The 16,413-nt window shown below is 40.2% G+C and overlaps 2 protein-coding genes across 2 annotated transcripts in view; both read right to left on the reverse strand.

The window, feature by feature from the left end:
• The window catches only part of Dnah12 (dynein axonemal heavy chain 12), a 161,927-nt gene that overhangs the window by 34,127 nt on the left and 111,387 nt on the right, over positions 1-16,413 (reverse strand). The window contains exons 50-57 of the mRNA XM_057770077.1: positions 15,918-16,007; positions 14,880-15,020; positions 9,577-9,818; positions 8,220-8,367; positions 7,754-7,899; positions 5,259-5,473; positions 4,402-4,594; positions 1,562-1,754 (exon numbers count right to left, since the gene is read on the reverse strand). Coding sequence (XP_057626060.1) covers positions 1,562-1,754; positions 4,402-4,594; positions 5,259-5,473; positions 7,754-7,899; positions 8,220-8,367; positions 9,577-9,818; positions 14,880-15,020; positions 15,918-16,007 — 1,368 coding nt within the window. The remainder of the gene's footprint in view (positions 1-1,561; positions 1,755-4,401; positions 4,595-5,258; positions 5,474-7,753; positions 7,900-8,219; positions 8,368-9,576; positions 9,819-14,879; positions 15,021-15,917; positions 16,008-16,413) is intronic.
• Positions 2,878-4,005, reverse strand: LOC130874664 (farnesyl pyrophosphate synthase-like). The gene is given in 2 exon segments (XM_057770078.1): positions 2,878-3,763; positions 3,766-4,005. Coding segments are annotated over 2 exon segments (1,059 nt in total). The 5' UTR covers positions 3,986-4,005; the 3' UTR covers positions 2,878-2,924.

Below are 16,413 nucleotides of genomic sequence, written 5' to 3' on the forward strand. Positions count from 1 at the left end.
CTTTGGTTAACCCTGATTATGGACCGGAACCTGTGAACTAAATAAACATCTCTTTCCCAGGTTGGTTTCGGGCAAGTGTTTCATTACAGCAACAGAAGTAAACCAGGACATCTCTCCTTTGATAATCAGTGTGGTGGTGGGGATGATGGGTTCATCAGTTTCCTCTGCTCTGATAAACAAGAATTGGGAAGACAGACACCACAGGGTATCTCGGCCATGCTCTCGTATGTGGGCTGCCATAGAGTATTTATCTATGACATTGCCTTTTTGGTTCCTCAAAAAACGTAAGATAAGGGACCAAACACCTGCCAGAAAGAATCCTTATCAACACATTAGTGTAAAACCAAACCTCTTGGACATCTGTCCCCAAGTGGAGCTGCACTGGAAGGGGAGCAGAGGGAAGAAGGTGAGTGATTAACTCAACCTCTGTTTGCTGTAAACAAGTGACAGGGGCTGCAGAGCTGACTCAGTAGTTAAGAGCCCTAGCTGCTCTTGAGAAAAACCAGGGTTCACTTTCCAGGACCCAGACATCAGCTCAAAACCATCTAACTCTGGTTCCAGAGAATCTGACCCTCTCTTCTGGCCTCAGAAGGCACCAGGCAATGCATTAGCAAACAGATATATAAGTATACAAAAACACTCATATATATGCATCTATATAAAAACAAATCTTTGAAAAATTTAAAATTATTAAGACTATTTTAAAAGAAAGAGAAAAGAATATAAAAGTTTTAAAGGTCCTTAACTGAGATGATGAGATGGCTCGGTGTTCAGAGTACTTCCTGACAACCCGAGTTTCTCCCCAGACCACATGTAAAAAGCCAGATGAGGTGGTTCCCATCTGTAACCCAGAACTTCTATAGCAAAGTGGGAGGTGGAGACAGGAGAATGAGCTGGAAGTGTGTGATACAGAGGAGGAGCAGAAGCAACAAGAAAGACCCAGCTTCAGTAACGCAGGAGGAGGGAACCAGTTCCAGAAAGCTGGCCTCCGACTTGCATGTGTGGAAGCCCTACCACTTGCATGTCCCGTTTCACAGACACATCCCTGGGGGGAAAGAGATGCGCTATAGAAATGGCCCCTGCCTGAGTGATGAATTAGATATATTATCGGCTGTAGACCACCTGCCTCCTTCCTCCACTGCCACTTACGTCTCCCGTCCTCTTTGTCTCTCCTCCCTCCCTTCCCCCATCTCCAATAAGCCCATGAGTGACAAGCTGATGTCAGAACATCCCCTGTTGGTTCTAAGAGTCAGTTATTGCTTGGTCAGTCAGGACTTATCTTCACATACCTCAAACTCCAATCACTAACTGGGCAAGACAACTTTTACAGTTTTTAGATGAAGAGAACTAAACTAAACAAGCCTGATAGACTGCACACACAGAGAACACCTGTCTTTCTTCTGTGTGCAGATAATGTGTGGATTGAACTAAGTTTAGATAAGTTCAGCAGTAAGATACCTTCTAAGCTTACAACTAGTCTCTAGTTGTTCATATTTTAGCAATTTTTCTTTTCCTCTTAGAATGTTAGAATCCAAACATTTCTAGGAGTCTTTCTTTTCACCTGCTGTTTCTTCGTTATTTCGTTAGACATTATTTTGGCAGAGTCTAAGACTTTTATTGCACTTTCATCTTCCAAAATGTTCCCTTCTGAAGACGACAATGTTTCCAGAATCCTCGTCTCTATGTCTTTCAGCTGCTTCTTATTAGCTGCAGACTGAAGAATAAGGGCATTCCGTTCCTCCTCTAATTCTGGTCTAAAACAGACAGAAACATCTGCTGTAAATTTGTAACAATTAACCTAATTTATACCTAAATATCACCTATAACATTTTGTGACTATTTGTATCATCTTATAGCTGTAACAAAAACTAACCAAGTTTATTATGGTAAGGGGAACACTTGTATACTGTGATAGCTCATTTCACTAGTCAATGTGGTACAATCTAGACCTGCCTGCGAAGGGAGCCTCAGTGAGACCCTGAACCATGAAAAGGAGAGAGGGAGCTGAGTGCAGACAGACATGTATCTATTGCTCTCTTCTTCTCATAGCTGGTGTCATGTGACATGTTCATCCATTCTCTCGCTGCTGTGACTTCCTTGCTAAGGACTATAAACTGGAACCGTGGGCTAAAATAAACCCTTTCTCTCCCAACTCCTTTTTGTCAATGTATTTGATCATAGCAATAGGAAATGAGAAGGCTCATACAAATATTGAGTTGAGAAGTTTAAACAAAGAAAACATCATTTGCATGCTTAAAATGTGAATGTATTAGATAAACCCTGATGGCATAGCTGGTCACATACAGGGAAATAAAAAGACTGCAAGGAGGAGCTTATTCATTCTTTGCTTTGTCATCATTAACTCTTCTAAAATAACAGTCACAGGAAGAAGGACTGTTCCTCCTGGCTTTTTTAGTGAAAGGCAAAATTGGCATTAAGCATTAATGATCAAAAATAGGATCAAAATTCAAAATAATAGCATCTGGTGTAGAGTGTGCTATAACATAGGTCTTGTTCATAGTTAAAGTTTTGAAGTTAACAAAGCTACTTTTATATACTTGTAATTTGATCTCACTCAACGGACCACTTAATAATGTCATATTAATTTTCAACTAGAATCAATTATTTTCTTTCAGAGAAGTTTTTTTTTTCTTGCAGCTTTTCTGGGTATTGTTATTTTATCTTATTTGAAAAACAGTGAATTTTAGTAACAGAAAAATACCAAAATACCAATAAAACCATAAAATTGCCTATGCTCTTACATACTAAGCAAAATAACTGCTAATATTCAGGTATATTGTGTCTTAATCTTTTCCTTTCTTTTTTCAGTTTTGAATACAGACAGATTCATTCATCAATTTTTTTTATTTTTCTGTACAATAATTTATTGAGATCCCTCCCTCAAAGCCTTTGCAAGCTCGAGGTCACTTTTTCCGCTTGTAGATCTTCTTTGCTAGTTCCAGGAAGATGGCTGGGGGCAACGGTGCAGAGTACTGCTCCACGAGGCTCTTGAGGCGGCTGCAGCTGTCTTCCTCGTACTTTAGGAACACAGCTGGCAGATCCAGCGCTCCATACGGCGCTTTCACCTGTGCCACCTTCTCTGGGTCCTTCTGCCCGTAATTCTCCTCTAAGATCTGACGCTGTTGCGGAGTGGCTCGTAGCAGACACTGAACCACCAGCCAGCTGCATTTGTTGTCCTGGATGTCAGTGCCGACCTTTCCAGTCACACTGGGGTCACCGAAGAGATCAAGGTAGTCGTCCTGGATCTGAAAGAACTCGCCCATCTCCAGCAGGATCTTCTTGGCATTGGCATGTTCCTTCTCCCCATCAATGCCTGCCATGTACATGGCAGCCGTGACAGGCAGGTAGAAAGAATAGAAAGCCGTCTTGTACTTGACAATAGATTTGTACCTCTTTTCAGTGTATCTACCAAGATCCACATGGCCCTGGGGTGCTGTTATGAGGTCAAGGGTCTGCCCAATCTCTGTCTGATAGGAGCTCTGCAGAAAGAGCTCCAGCAGGTTCAGGTAGTAGGGCTGCTCCCTGCAGTACAACTTCAGCAGGCGGTAGATGCAGGCTTCCAGAAGCAGAGCATCATTGACAGCATCCAAGCCTATGCCTGGCTTCTGGTACCAGCAGATCTGTCCGCGTCGAGTGAGAGAAGAATCCATGATGTCATCTGACACAAGGAAGAAAGCGTGGAGCAGTTCCACACACCAGCCCACAGTCAGGGCCCGCTGCAGACTCTCGGCATCCTGTTTCCCGGCTCCACCAGCTCCCAGAAGGCTTGGAGCACAGTCAAACCCCGATTGTACTTGCCTCCCACAGCATTGTACTCCAGGACCTCCTTGAGCCGGGCAATGGCATCGCCTGTCTCCGGGTGTCCTAGCTCGTCCTCAGTCAGCACCTTGACAATCTGGGAGAAGTGCTGGACAAAATCCTGCCTGTCTTGGTTACAAGCCTCCAATTTCTGGTTCCCATTCATTCTGCTCCTTAACGCGACTTCTCCCGGGTCCGTCATTCATCAATTTTTAAAAAATACAATATTACTTATACTACATATGTAGTTTTATATCCTGTTTTCACATCCTATCCCAAGCATTTCTAAATTTAATATTCTGTATAGAAGTCTGAATACATTTCTGATTATATCTATGGCCTATATTACTATGGGCAAAATTTCTAGCTCAGTCTGATAGAAGTCACAGTATGTACTCTGAATCTCACCTATAATAAAAGGCCAATATAACATGACCTGGCCTAAAAGTTATTACTGAAAGGCCATTTTAAAGGATTATATAATTGCTTTACTTATAATGACAAAATATAAACTTTAGTCTTTTCAAAATAGTCACAAAACAAAAATGCTAAAGGCTTACAGATATTCTCTAAACCACATACCTCTCCTTTGCAACAACAATGCCCAGTAACTGGTCTTCAAGCCCTTCTGGTGTTATCATGAAGTTGAGCAAAGACACTTTTGTGGCCAGCTCTGGCATGTAGTGTGGGTTTCTCAATTTTGTGGTGATATAAAACTTAAAATCAAAAGAATATTCAATAATGACTTCACCAAGCCGGATGCAATCAATACCACCTGTATTTCAGGAAAAAAGCAGATAATCAATGAGCCAAAGTTAGTCTCTTTTCCTATGTACTCATAAAGCCTCACCTAAGCAATAAGCAAAAAGACCTAAGCAGGCTGGAAGGGAAAACAGGGGACAAATGCACTGGGGTCGAGATGGGTAAGCAATGACACAGCAGGGCTCATCCTGGAGCAGCACAGACATTGTCTCCGTTGTCATGGACTTTTGTAGATCAAGATACTTTTAGAGTTTTTTTCTATCAAATTTTAACTGTGATTCCAAAATTTTTGTATGATTAAAGATCACCAGTGCTCACCAGCAGGAAGCTACGTCGTGGGTAATGTTTACCTGTGTCCAACTCTGGCCCACACTCTTGTCATTACTCAGAACTAAGTACCAATTTTGACTTTCTGAGGTCAGTGATCATAAGATAGGGTTTTTTGTCTTGCTTCATGTGTCATGCTCTCAACAGAGCTATTCCGGGTAGTACTGGCTAAGGCAAAGAAGGAGGGCAAAGTGCTGATCTTAGGATGCCCGGTCGAGGTCACTCTGAAAGCTGCTTTCTTTGCCTACATAATAATGCCACAGGAGTTCTACATCATCATCATCATCATCATTAAGCTTATGTATTGTTTTTCTTTCACGCCTCAAAATAATCCAATCATTTAGTTCTACCTTGTTTAAAAGTTTGTCTAAGTAACAGCGGCTCCAAAGAGGGGTCCAGATCTTCACCAACATTTTCCAGCAGGAGTGGACTTCCAAACTGAATGCAGTTCTCCAGAGTTCTCATGTAGTCCGTATCTGAGAGCTTAATAACACTAAGCTGGTTTTCTTTCTCAGAGTTTTTGATCCACTTATTGGCTTGACCCTGGGGGTCAATCATTAAAGGCCTAGAAATTAAGAAGAAAATTACAAGAGGAATACGTAAATGATGCAATTTCTTAAAATCTATTCAATTTAATTAAATGTTGCCATCAGCTGTTACAAAATATTTTGCATCAAGATTTATCTTCACAAAATCCCTAAGATTATTTATGTATAGGTATGTAACAATAATAACTAAAGAAGAGGTCATGAATTTGCCAGAGAGGGGAGCACAGGAGGAGGAGAAGGGGGAGAATACACACACACACACACACACACACACAGATTATTCATATACGCAATGCTAAAAAAATTAAAAATTTAAATTAAAACAAAAAGCAGAAAAAGTACCCCTGGCTAAATTGGGTGTCACAAAGCAAAAACAAAAAGAGGGGAATGTACGATGGGTGGGAGGAGCTGGGAGAGGACAGGTGGTGGGAGGAGCTGGGGGAGGACTGGTGGTGGGGGAGGAGGATAAGAGACAGTAAAAGGATGAGTGGGACCAGAATATATTATATACATTTATGAAATTGTCAGGAGAATAATTTTAAAAATAAAAAAGAATTTTATTCTTATAAATGAAGAAATTCAGTCTCACATTGGCCCAAATTCCAAGATTCTAAAACTAGACCTAACTAGTGTTAGAAGAACTAGGAATTTGTGAGTCTGTGAGTGTGCTGTTTCCAATAACATTGACATCACAGCAATCTTAACACATGGCATCAGTTACTGTAATGTGAGAAATAACGGTACAAAACATTTGCTACAAGTTTAATATAAAAAATACACCAGCTAATAAATGATTCTTACAAGTTTGTGAGTGAAGCTGTGTAGAGCGAGAGCCCATGCCTAGCATATATTAAAATCTATTTAGGAATGTTTTTCTAGGACAGTAAATAAAAGCTTTGTGTTTGATAATGTGGCTGGAGTGACAGCTCAAATGAATAAGAGCATTTGCTGCTCCTGCCGAGGACCCACGTGGCGGCTTACAAGTGCCTGCAGCTCCAGTTCCAGGGGACCACACACACTTTTCTGGCCTCTCCAGGCATCTAGGCATGCATGTGGGTCATAGAAATACATGCAAACAAACATTCATGCACATAAAATAAATAAACGTATTTTTTAAAAGAGTATATAATTAATTAGGAGAGAATAGAACAGTGGCTACTCAACCTGGGACCTGCTGGAGAGTGGAGGCTGCAGAAGAGAAATGGGTATTATATTCAACTTCAATATGAGGAGCAATTTCTAATATTTAGAAAATTACTCTCTTTGAAAAAGAGTCTCTTCAGTGGTTATTCAGCCACATTATCATTCAGTTTTAAATCTTCTCATTTCTTTTTTTGTTTCTTTGTTTTTGTTCTTCAAGACAGGGTTTCTCTGTAGCTTTGGGGCCTGTCCTGGAACTCGCTTTGTAGACCAGGTTGGCCTCGAACTCACAGAGATCTGCCTGCCTCTGCCTCCCAAGTGCTAGGATTAAAGGCGTGTGCCACCACCGCCCGGCTAAGTCTTCTTATTTCTAAAGCATGCCATGATTATACTCTTGGGTTCTCATAGTCATCTGAGTGAATATGGGGTCCTATTTTAAGCACCCCACCATGTCCTTACAATATCCTGATTTAGGCATAATTATTGTCCCATTTTATAAATAGAGAAGCAGGCAAGAATGATTTAGAAATCTTTAATTCGATAGGATAACTGAACAAATGGTGGACTCAAATGCTGATGTGTTTATACAATGAAATATAATCCTCCCTGAAACAATGTACGCATACATGGAGTAACATGGATGAATTTGAAAACATTTCTGCCGAGAGGAAGATGTTTCATATACGTTTCAAGAAGTAGAGATGATGTTCTATAACAGGCATAACTAATCTACGTTGAGAAGTAATTGGAATGATGGTTTCCTGGGTGGGATGAGAGCAGGAAAGGAATTAAAGGAGGTACGTAGGAGGTATGTAGCCTTGCCCTGCATCTGGATGTATGCACAGGTGTATACTCTTTTGAACTCGCTAAATGGTACATTTGAGTATTCCTATTTTGTTATATATAATTTTTTTACCTCAAACAAAAAATACAAAACCTGATATTGATATATTCGACAATATGCATGTAAATACATTTAGAAAGATGGGTTAGCAGAGATCTAGGTGGGTTCGTGATTAAGCAACAAATAAAACACAGTGCTAACCGTAGAGTCTAGGGGTGACTCATCACACTGGTGCTTCTGTATAAGTCTTTCAACTTTTAAAGATTTTTGAAGAGTTCCACATAAATGCAAGGAGACCCCTTATGTTCCTTACCATCGTCTGGAATTATTAACAATCACACCGTTGTCTATGGAGAATGCATCTGTTGGCAGCCCGGCAATATTCCAAGCTCTAATTTTTACTGGGTCACCCAAGGTTTTACTCAGTGAGAACTCCTCTGAACATGGGATTTTTTTCTCCTGAAAGAAAGAAACAAGAGTCTGATGGTCTTTTTCACATTACTAATTGAAATATTAAGTTAAAATACATATTTAATTGCTATAAATAAGGATTGTAAAAAACAGCATTGAAAGTTGGATTTTGAGAGTATTTTACAAGTTAAAGAAGAGGAAGGGAGGAAAAGAGAGAGAGAGAGAGAGAGAGAGAGAGAGAAAGAGAGAGAGAGAATTTCCATATTTTTGGTGTTCTTCCTTTCACTGTCTTAATCACCATCACATTTTCTAAATACACATAGAACATTCTGTTCTAAAACAAAATTTACTAAGTGTAAACCTGGTACCTTGCATAACATGCTCCAGTCTTCTGTGCACTCTTGTCGGAATCCAGAAGTGAAAGCGCCAAGGTAAGCTATTACTCCTGCTGACACTAAGACATCACCAGTTAAGTTCTCATATGTTATTTGAAGGTCATTGGCAGCTTGAGACCATCTGTGCAACAAACCAAAGGCAAATCAAATAATAACAGACGATTGTATGGGAAGGGCTGGCTGGAGGGAAGGCTCGGTGGTTAAAAGCACTGGCTGCTCTTCTAAAGGACTAGGGTTCAGTTTGCAGCGTCCACATGGTAGCTCATATCTATACGTAACTACAGCTCAGGGGATCCAACACCCTCTCCTGGCCTGCACAGGTTCCAGACATGTATGTGGCCCACAGACATACATGCAGGCCAATAAACAGATAAATAAAATTAAAACAATAGAAATGAAAGCGCAGGGGTCTTCTTTTCTAAATTCTGTAAGAAAAATATATGATGCTTAGTAGTGGTGGGCCACCACACCTTTAATCCCAGCAATCAGGAGGCAGAGGCAGGTAGATCTCTCTGTGTTCAAGGCCTCCTGAGCCTCCTGAGCCTCCAGGACAGCCAAGGTTACATATCAAAGAAAAAAAGGGAAAAAGATATGAAATATTGGGCTTATCTGTAAGATGAGAAGGGTTGGATCCCTTGCAGCTCTGCTATGCTACATTATATGAATTTCCACATTTCAATATTAGAGCAATAGGCATATCTTGTAGGACTCAGCCTTTCCAACAATGACAACCCCAGCATTTTTGCTTTGGAATTTTCTATTTGGTCCCACTGTTTGCTTAGGTATTTATGTTTAGAAAATTCATAGTTCATCCCGGAAATACTATTCTGAAGCAAGACTCTTTGATACTCCTTAAATTAAAAAGCTGAGATCCTACAGATAAAGTCGATAGCTTTTCCATTCACCAAAATCATCACGATAGAGGTTATTTCAAAACCATCTGACCTGGACTAAGTTACTACATCATGCTATTCATTGAATAAGCATTACCAGTAATGAGATACTGTCCAGTCCAATTTAAAGCTACATAGAAAACTGGAAAATATCTGCATAACCAACAATTACCATCTAGATTAAAAACTGTTAAAATTGCGTTTTCTTTTCTCCTCCTCCCCTCTCTAGATTTTTTTATTATTTTTGGTTTTGTTTTTGAAAACAAATTATAAATTCTATCCTCAACACTTAGCTTGCTCCTTTGGAGAGTCCCAGCCAGGTGCTTGACAACATGCCGGCTCTTCTCAATCAGCCACTGTAACTGTGACCAACAACCAATAATGGTCCCCCCTCAAGTCTGTTATCCTTAGCTCTTGTTAGAAGCAGCAGGCTCTACCTTGATTTCTCTCCTCCCAGCCCTCCTATTAGCTTTGAGGCGCGTTCCAGCTTCTTAGCACACAGTTCCACCTGATCTTCCAAAGCTGCCTTCTCCTCTGTTTTCTCGAGAAAAATCTTCTGTAAATTTTCCAAATGATGCTCTACTTCCGCAAGTTCCGCCCTCTTCTGATTCAAAAGCTCCATTGTCTCAGCTAAGGACTTTTGCGCCTCTGATAAGCGAGCTTTCTTAGGAGCCACCACCTGTTTGGGAACAATATGCAGATACTGTGTGTTCTATGTAAAACTTAGATGTTATGGGTCAGACATGGGATAGAACAATAAATTATACATAATAAGTATTTAAATCTTACATAAAACAAAAACACCTATATACTTAAAAATATACAAATCATTTGGTTTTGTAAACTATAGTATGTAAAAAAATTACAAGGCATTTTAACGTAGAGTAAAAAGTATCACAATATCCAGCAATGTGTTTTAAAATAATGAGAAGATGCCAGTCAACTGAAAATGGGGAGAGGGAGCCAGGTGATTCTGTTTCTTCCTTTTCGTTTAACTTGTTGATTGCTCTTTTGAGACAGATTCTTTTTTATGATTTTTTTTACTTTTTTAAATTTTATTTTACATTCCAACCACAGTTCTCTCTCATACCCCTCCTCCTGCCCCCCCACCTTTCCCCCAGCCCACTCCCTATCCACTCCTCCCAAAGGGTAAGGGCTCCCATAGGAAGTCAACAAAGCCTGACCCATTAAGTTGGGGTAGGACCAAGCCCCTTCCCCCTGCCAAGGCTGAGCATGGCACCCCACCATAGGCAATGGGTTCTAACAAGCAAGCTCATAAACCAGGCATAGTTCCTGATCCTACTGCCAGGGGCCTCAGACAGACCAAGTCACACAACTGTGTCCCATATGCAGAGGGCTTATTGGGTACTTTGGAGGCTCCACAGCTGTCAGTCTAGAGTTCATGAGTTCCCACGAGCTTGGTTCACCTGTCTTGAACTCACCATATTTCTCTCAAACTCATGACAAATTCCCTTGCCTCAGTCTCCAAAGCACAGGTATTAGAGACATCAACCACCATACCTGGGTTCTCGTTCTGTTTCTATGTAGTTTTTTTTGTTTTGTTTTGTTTTTTTGGTTTTAATGGTTTTTAAATTTTTTTTTTCCTAAGTCTGTGGCCTTCTTCCAAGTCACACCAAAATCATGCTGGCCTTGGAGAGATTAAGACTATGATAGTAAAAATACAAAGACAGAAAAGTTTTGTAGTAAGTCTCACTAAATTAAAATTTCCTCAAGAACTCTTAAAAAGACACTTTTCTTCTTGAAGAGAAAAATGATTTTTAAAATTGCTATTTTCAAAACAAAACAAAACAAAACAAAAAAAGGCCGGGCGGTGGTGGCGCACGCCTTTAATCCCAACACTCGGGGGGCAGAGGCAGGTGGATTTCTGGGAGTTCTAGGCCAGCCTGGTCTACAAGAGCTAGTTCTGGGACAGGCACCAAAGCTACAGAGAAACCCTGTCTCGAAAAACAAACAAACAAACAAAAAAACAAAACAAATAAAATTGCTATTTTTGTGCCCTTAGAATATCAAGAATAAGCTTTAGTTAACTCCATCACTGAATCAAGCCATAAGTCACTGGTATAAAAAAAAATTAGAAGATGATCAGAGAGTCTGGGCCAGTCAGAAAGTGAGTAACTCACGGTGGTACAAGTTAGAGGAAAAGACGGCAGTAAGCAACACTTAGCAGATTCAAAATGTCTCTCTCTGGGCTAAAATTCTAAGGAAGAATGTAGATGCCAGAAAGCTCCCCCTTCCAATTTTGACTTCAGAGGAGGCATTGCTAAAGTCTCTCCATCACCTTCGTGTGCTGACACGGAACAGCTGCACTGCTATGGAAATGGCATGCAGAGGTACAGACGGAAGCAACGCTGTGGGGTCTCTGGAACTGAACTGGGCGATAGCAGACCTGTCATGACACTACTCCGTGGAGAGAAGTTCAGTAGGAGATCCTAGATGAATCTGTTTTACTCCCTGAGCAGAACTACACGAGACTCTGTTCCATAAACTCAAACTCAAAAGCGCCTACCTGACTCTCAGCATATGCCAATGGCTGCAGCCTGGTCATTCTGTGCCTTGAGCTTATTCTAGTACACGTTACCAATAGTTCCATCTCTCCTTTAGCGTATGCTCCTCCTTTCCTGGGTATATTCAAGTGATGCCTGTGTTTTTATGTTCATTTACTAAACAAATTGTAAAACACTCAACTAAATTCTCTTGATTTCTCAGGAATCTGGGCCAGTTGGATATTCCATTAAAAAAAAAATCCCTGCTGAATTCAAGCCATTACTTCAAGGGATCTTCCTTCACTCTGAATTTAGCCATACTGGATCTTCTTACACTGATGGATCAGCTCACTTAGAACCTTTAAGATAATATAAATTCTTGTTATATTTATCTATTTATATGTGCGTGTCTGTGCATGTGTGCAGTATGGGTGCATGCACAGCATGCCACAACATACATGTGGAAGTCAGAGGACAACTAGTTGAGACTTTCCTCTTATCATGTAGTCCCAAGGGTTACAGGCCTAGTGGCAAGCATCTATATTCACTAGCCCATCTTGCTTACCCTGAATCGACTTTCAAAACAGAACTTTATTGAGCTATGTCACAAATATGTGATAAAGATTTGCTATTGTATAAGCTAAAAAAAACCTTCTAAATATCAAGAAACCAAGCAATCCAGTTAAAATCTTGTTTATGGAACTAGAGAGTTCTCAGAAAGAAGAAAAACAAGTAGCTGAAACATCATTTTATAAAAATGTTCAACATCCTTAGTCATCAGAAAAATGTAAATTAAAATTATTGAGATTATTAATCTTATCCAAGTCAGGAAGTCTATGATAAAAGAAAGCAAAAAGCCAAATTATGACAAGTTCTTGGGTAGAAATGGGGAAAGAACACTTATCCACTACTTGTGGAAGTGAAAAAATTGTATATGTGATATGGAAATCAATGTGAAGGTCCTTCAAAAAATTGAAAATAGATCTACCATACAGTCCAGCCACACCACTCTTGGATATAGACCCGAGAACTTTATGTCACCATAGAGATACCTGCTCATCCATATTCATTGCTGCTCTGCTCACAACAGCCAAGGAATACAAAAAACTTAGATGTCCAACTGATGGACAGACAAGGAAAATGTGGTATATTTTCATAATGGAATATTATCCAGATATTAAGGATAATGAAATTAGCCAGGCGGTGATAGCACACGCCTTTAATCCCAGCACTCTGGAGGCAGGGGCAGGAGGATCCTGAGTTCGAGGCCAACCTGGTCTACAAGAACTAGTTTCCAGGACAGGCTCCAACGTTACAGAGAAACCCTGTCTCAAAAACAAAAACAAAAGAAAAGAAATTATTCTTAATTCTTAATGAATATTCTTAATGAATGAAATGGATGGAGCTAGAAATAATCATTGTGAGGAAGGTGAGCCAGACTCAGAAAGATGAAGGTAGTTACATGCTTTCCTTCATTTGTAGATAGATGTTAGCTTTGAATCTTCAGATGTGTATGTTTCATTTGGAATACCCACAGAGGTCTGGGAATAATTAAGAGGCCACGGGGTGGGGTAGAGTTGGACTTTCAAGGGAGGGGATATAGAAATCACTGATTTAAAAGCTTAAAGGGGCCAGGCGGTGGTGGCACATGTCTTTAATTCCAGCACTCAGTAGGCAGAGGCAGGAGGATCTCTGTGAGTTCGAGGCCAGCCTGGTCTATAAGAGATAGTTCCAGGACAGACTCCGAAGATACAGAGGAACCCTGTCTTGAAAAAGGGAACGAATAGAACAGAAAAGGTTTAAATTGAGGTGGGGGATGGGAGGGAAGGTTAGGGAAAGGAATACAAATTTTAACTCTAAAGACTTAAAAAATCATATAGAAACCTATTTACTACTATAGAAGCTTACATTCTCTCTCTCTCTCTCACACACACACACACACACACACACAGAGCATACATATATAACGCACTTATCGTACAGTGGAACAACTATGGCTCTATTCTATTAGACAGCACAAGCTACCAGAAGTCCAATGCTGTTTGGAGCTGCTGATCAGTGAAGTCCCACAGACCCCCAAACACTACAGGCTGCTGCCAACAATATTGGTTACCCTCTAGAACTTAGATAAGACCCCTGCTGCTGAAGATGCCATGTACTTGAGTTACAGAACTTGGAGATTCCAAGTAGGCACTAACCCAGAAGCTCCATCCCATTGGCTACTTCCACAGTGCTGGGAGGTGCTATGAAAACCACCAGAGGGAGAAAGTAACCCTCAGTCTTACCCAGCTGTGAACCCTGTGAGCTACAGTAAGGATGAGCTTTGGCAAGGCACGACACTGGTGTAATAACGACATAGAAATTATGGACTAACCAGCCACTTTCTGACTGGGTTTACGGTCCACTCCACAAGATGAAGCCCATACATGCACTATTGTTCAGCCAAGAACTTGTGGCTAGGATCAAAGGTCTAGGGGAGAACTGCTAGTCTGCTAAATGAGCAGAGTATTAAACCTAATCACTGACTTATTTGTGGAGCGGTGTATCTCTCAGCCTTCATCAAGGAAGCTTCCATGTGCAGTAAATGGTCATAAACAGAGACTCACAAATGACAGAGGTATAAAAGCCTGCAGAATACTTAGCCCTAAACTGGACACATATACTGTGCCTGCCCCTAAAACTTGGGGATCATTGCAAAAGAGGGGGCAGAACGATTCTAAGAGCCAGAAATGGTAAATAAGGAAAAGGAAGCCGTGTCCTCTGATACAACAGAGCAGCTTCATATGTGAACTCACAGCAGCCGTGGCAGCGTGCACGAGCCCACCAAGCTCAAACTGGGCCGGATCCCAGGATGAACAGGGGAAGTGGACATGAAATCCATTTCAACTGAGGAGCTGTTGGCAACTGAAAGCTACTGGGAGAGGGAGGGTCAATTTCCTTTAAGGGTGTTGCCACCAGGGGTTGGCCAAGCTCCAGTGGAAGACCACACGTTTAAGAACGTATGGGCAGCACAAGCTGGACTTTATGGGTAGAAAATCACAAAGAGAACACAAAGTTGGGTGGGTGGGCAGGGGAGGGGAATGAATCTGTGAGGAGCTGGGGGAGGTGAACACAGTAAAAACTCGCTGAGTGAAATTCTGAAGGACCTAATGTGGAATACATTTAAAACTTAAAGTTCACGTTTTTATTTATGGGACTGTTTGAGTTGGGATTGGGTGTGCACGTCATGAAAATACCTTAGCGACTCGGTCATACACCTCCATGGCCATGATCCACTTGCACAGCCCCTCAGCTGCAGAAGAAGCCTTAGCAACCTTAGGGGGATCAAACTCGGGGTTTGTCAAGTACTCACTGCGGATCTTCTGCATAACACTCACCTGTATGACAGAGATTTAGACTGTAAGATTAACACATTCATCACATAATCACAAAGAGGAAGAAAATCATAGGTAATGAAAACATTTAGATTTTAAAGAGTTACACTGAGGGCCCTTGAGATGACTTATTGGGTAAAAGACACTTGCTGCCAGGCCTGGTAATCTGGGTTCAATCGCTAGCACTCACATGACGGACGGAGAGAGCAATCCTTTGGCCTCTACCTGAGTGCCATGGCACACGTACCCACACTTATAACACACACACACACACACACACACAAAATAAATAAATAAAATGATTTTTTAAAGTTATGTTGTTTTTAAAAGTAAAAATTTTTGGATAATTGTAAAAGTATAATTAAAGCAGAAACAAATATATTTATGATAAAAATATATAGATTTATAATTATTGAAGAAAGGTGCCTCTTTCAAATATGCTAACAAGACTGTGGATTGATAGAACATTTGAAAACAGAATAATTAGCATTAATAAATAACAATTCAAATGGAAAATGTTACCTTCTTTATGTAAATATGAACAAGATTTTCTAATAAAGGAACTATTATATGAAGGTATTTAGAGAACTTTTCAAGTCAACAGTACACTAAAATATGAATTTATTGACTTTCTAATTATCTGAAAGTGTCTTTTGTTATAAAAATATATTCTACATCCATTAATAAATGTTAGTATTCCTTTATCAATTATCTTAGTCTCACAAAAGGATTATCTCCTTATGTCTTATCAGACAGTGAATAATTTAAAGCTCTTTGACGTCAGGACAAAGTCGCATTTCGAGAAGAAACTCCAATATAACTTACTGGAATATAACTTACTGGAATATAACTTACTGGAATATAACTTACTGGAATATAACTTACTGGAATATAACTTACTGGAATATTGTCCTTGTCGTACTCTCGCAGATCTCTTAAGAAATTCATATCTCCCAGAAGTTTTTTGCTAGGTCCCCAATAATCCAATATCTACAAATGAAGTTTATGGAAATGTACTAGTTATACAATTAAAAGCACATACTAGTCAGAAAAGCGTTTATATATTTTTAAAAATCTTAACTTCTTGAAAATAAAGGCCCATTCCATGCCAGAGCTGGTGGCGCACACCTTCAGTTACAGCATGCTAGAGGGGGCAGGTCGATTTCTGTGAGTTCAAGGTCGGCCTAGTTAACTTATACTTACAGTGTTCCGGGGCAGTCAGGGCTATGGGTAAAACCCTGTGTTTAAAAAAAAAAATAGGAAGAGACTCTTCTCCCAAAAACATGTTAAATATGTAAAACATGATGTATTTTAAACATGGATATAAACTTAATATTAAAATTTTAATCATTGACCTGAAGGCTATATGTCACATTCTTACAATCTTAGCTACTAA

The sequence above is a fragment of the Chionomys nivalis genome, chromosome 5, assembly GCF_950005125.1.
Source record: "Chionomys nivalis chromosome 5, mChiNiv1.1, whole genome shotgun sequence".
NCBI lineage: Eukaryota > Metazoa > Chordata > Mammalia > Rodentia > Cricetidae > Chionomys > Chionomys nivalis.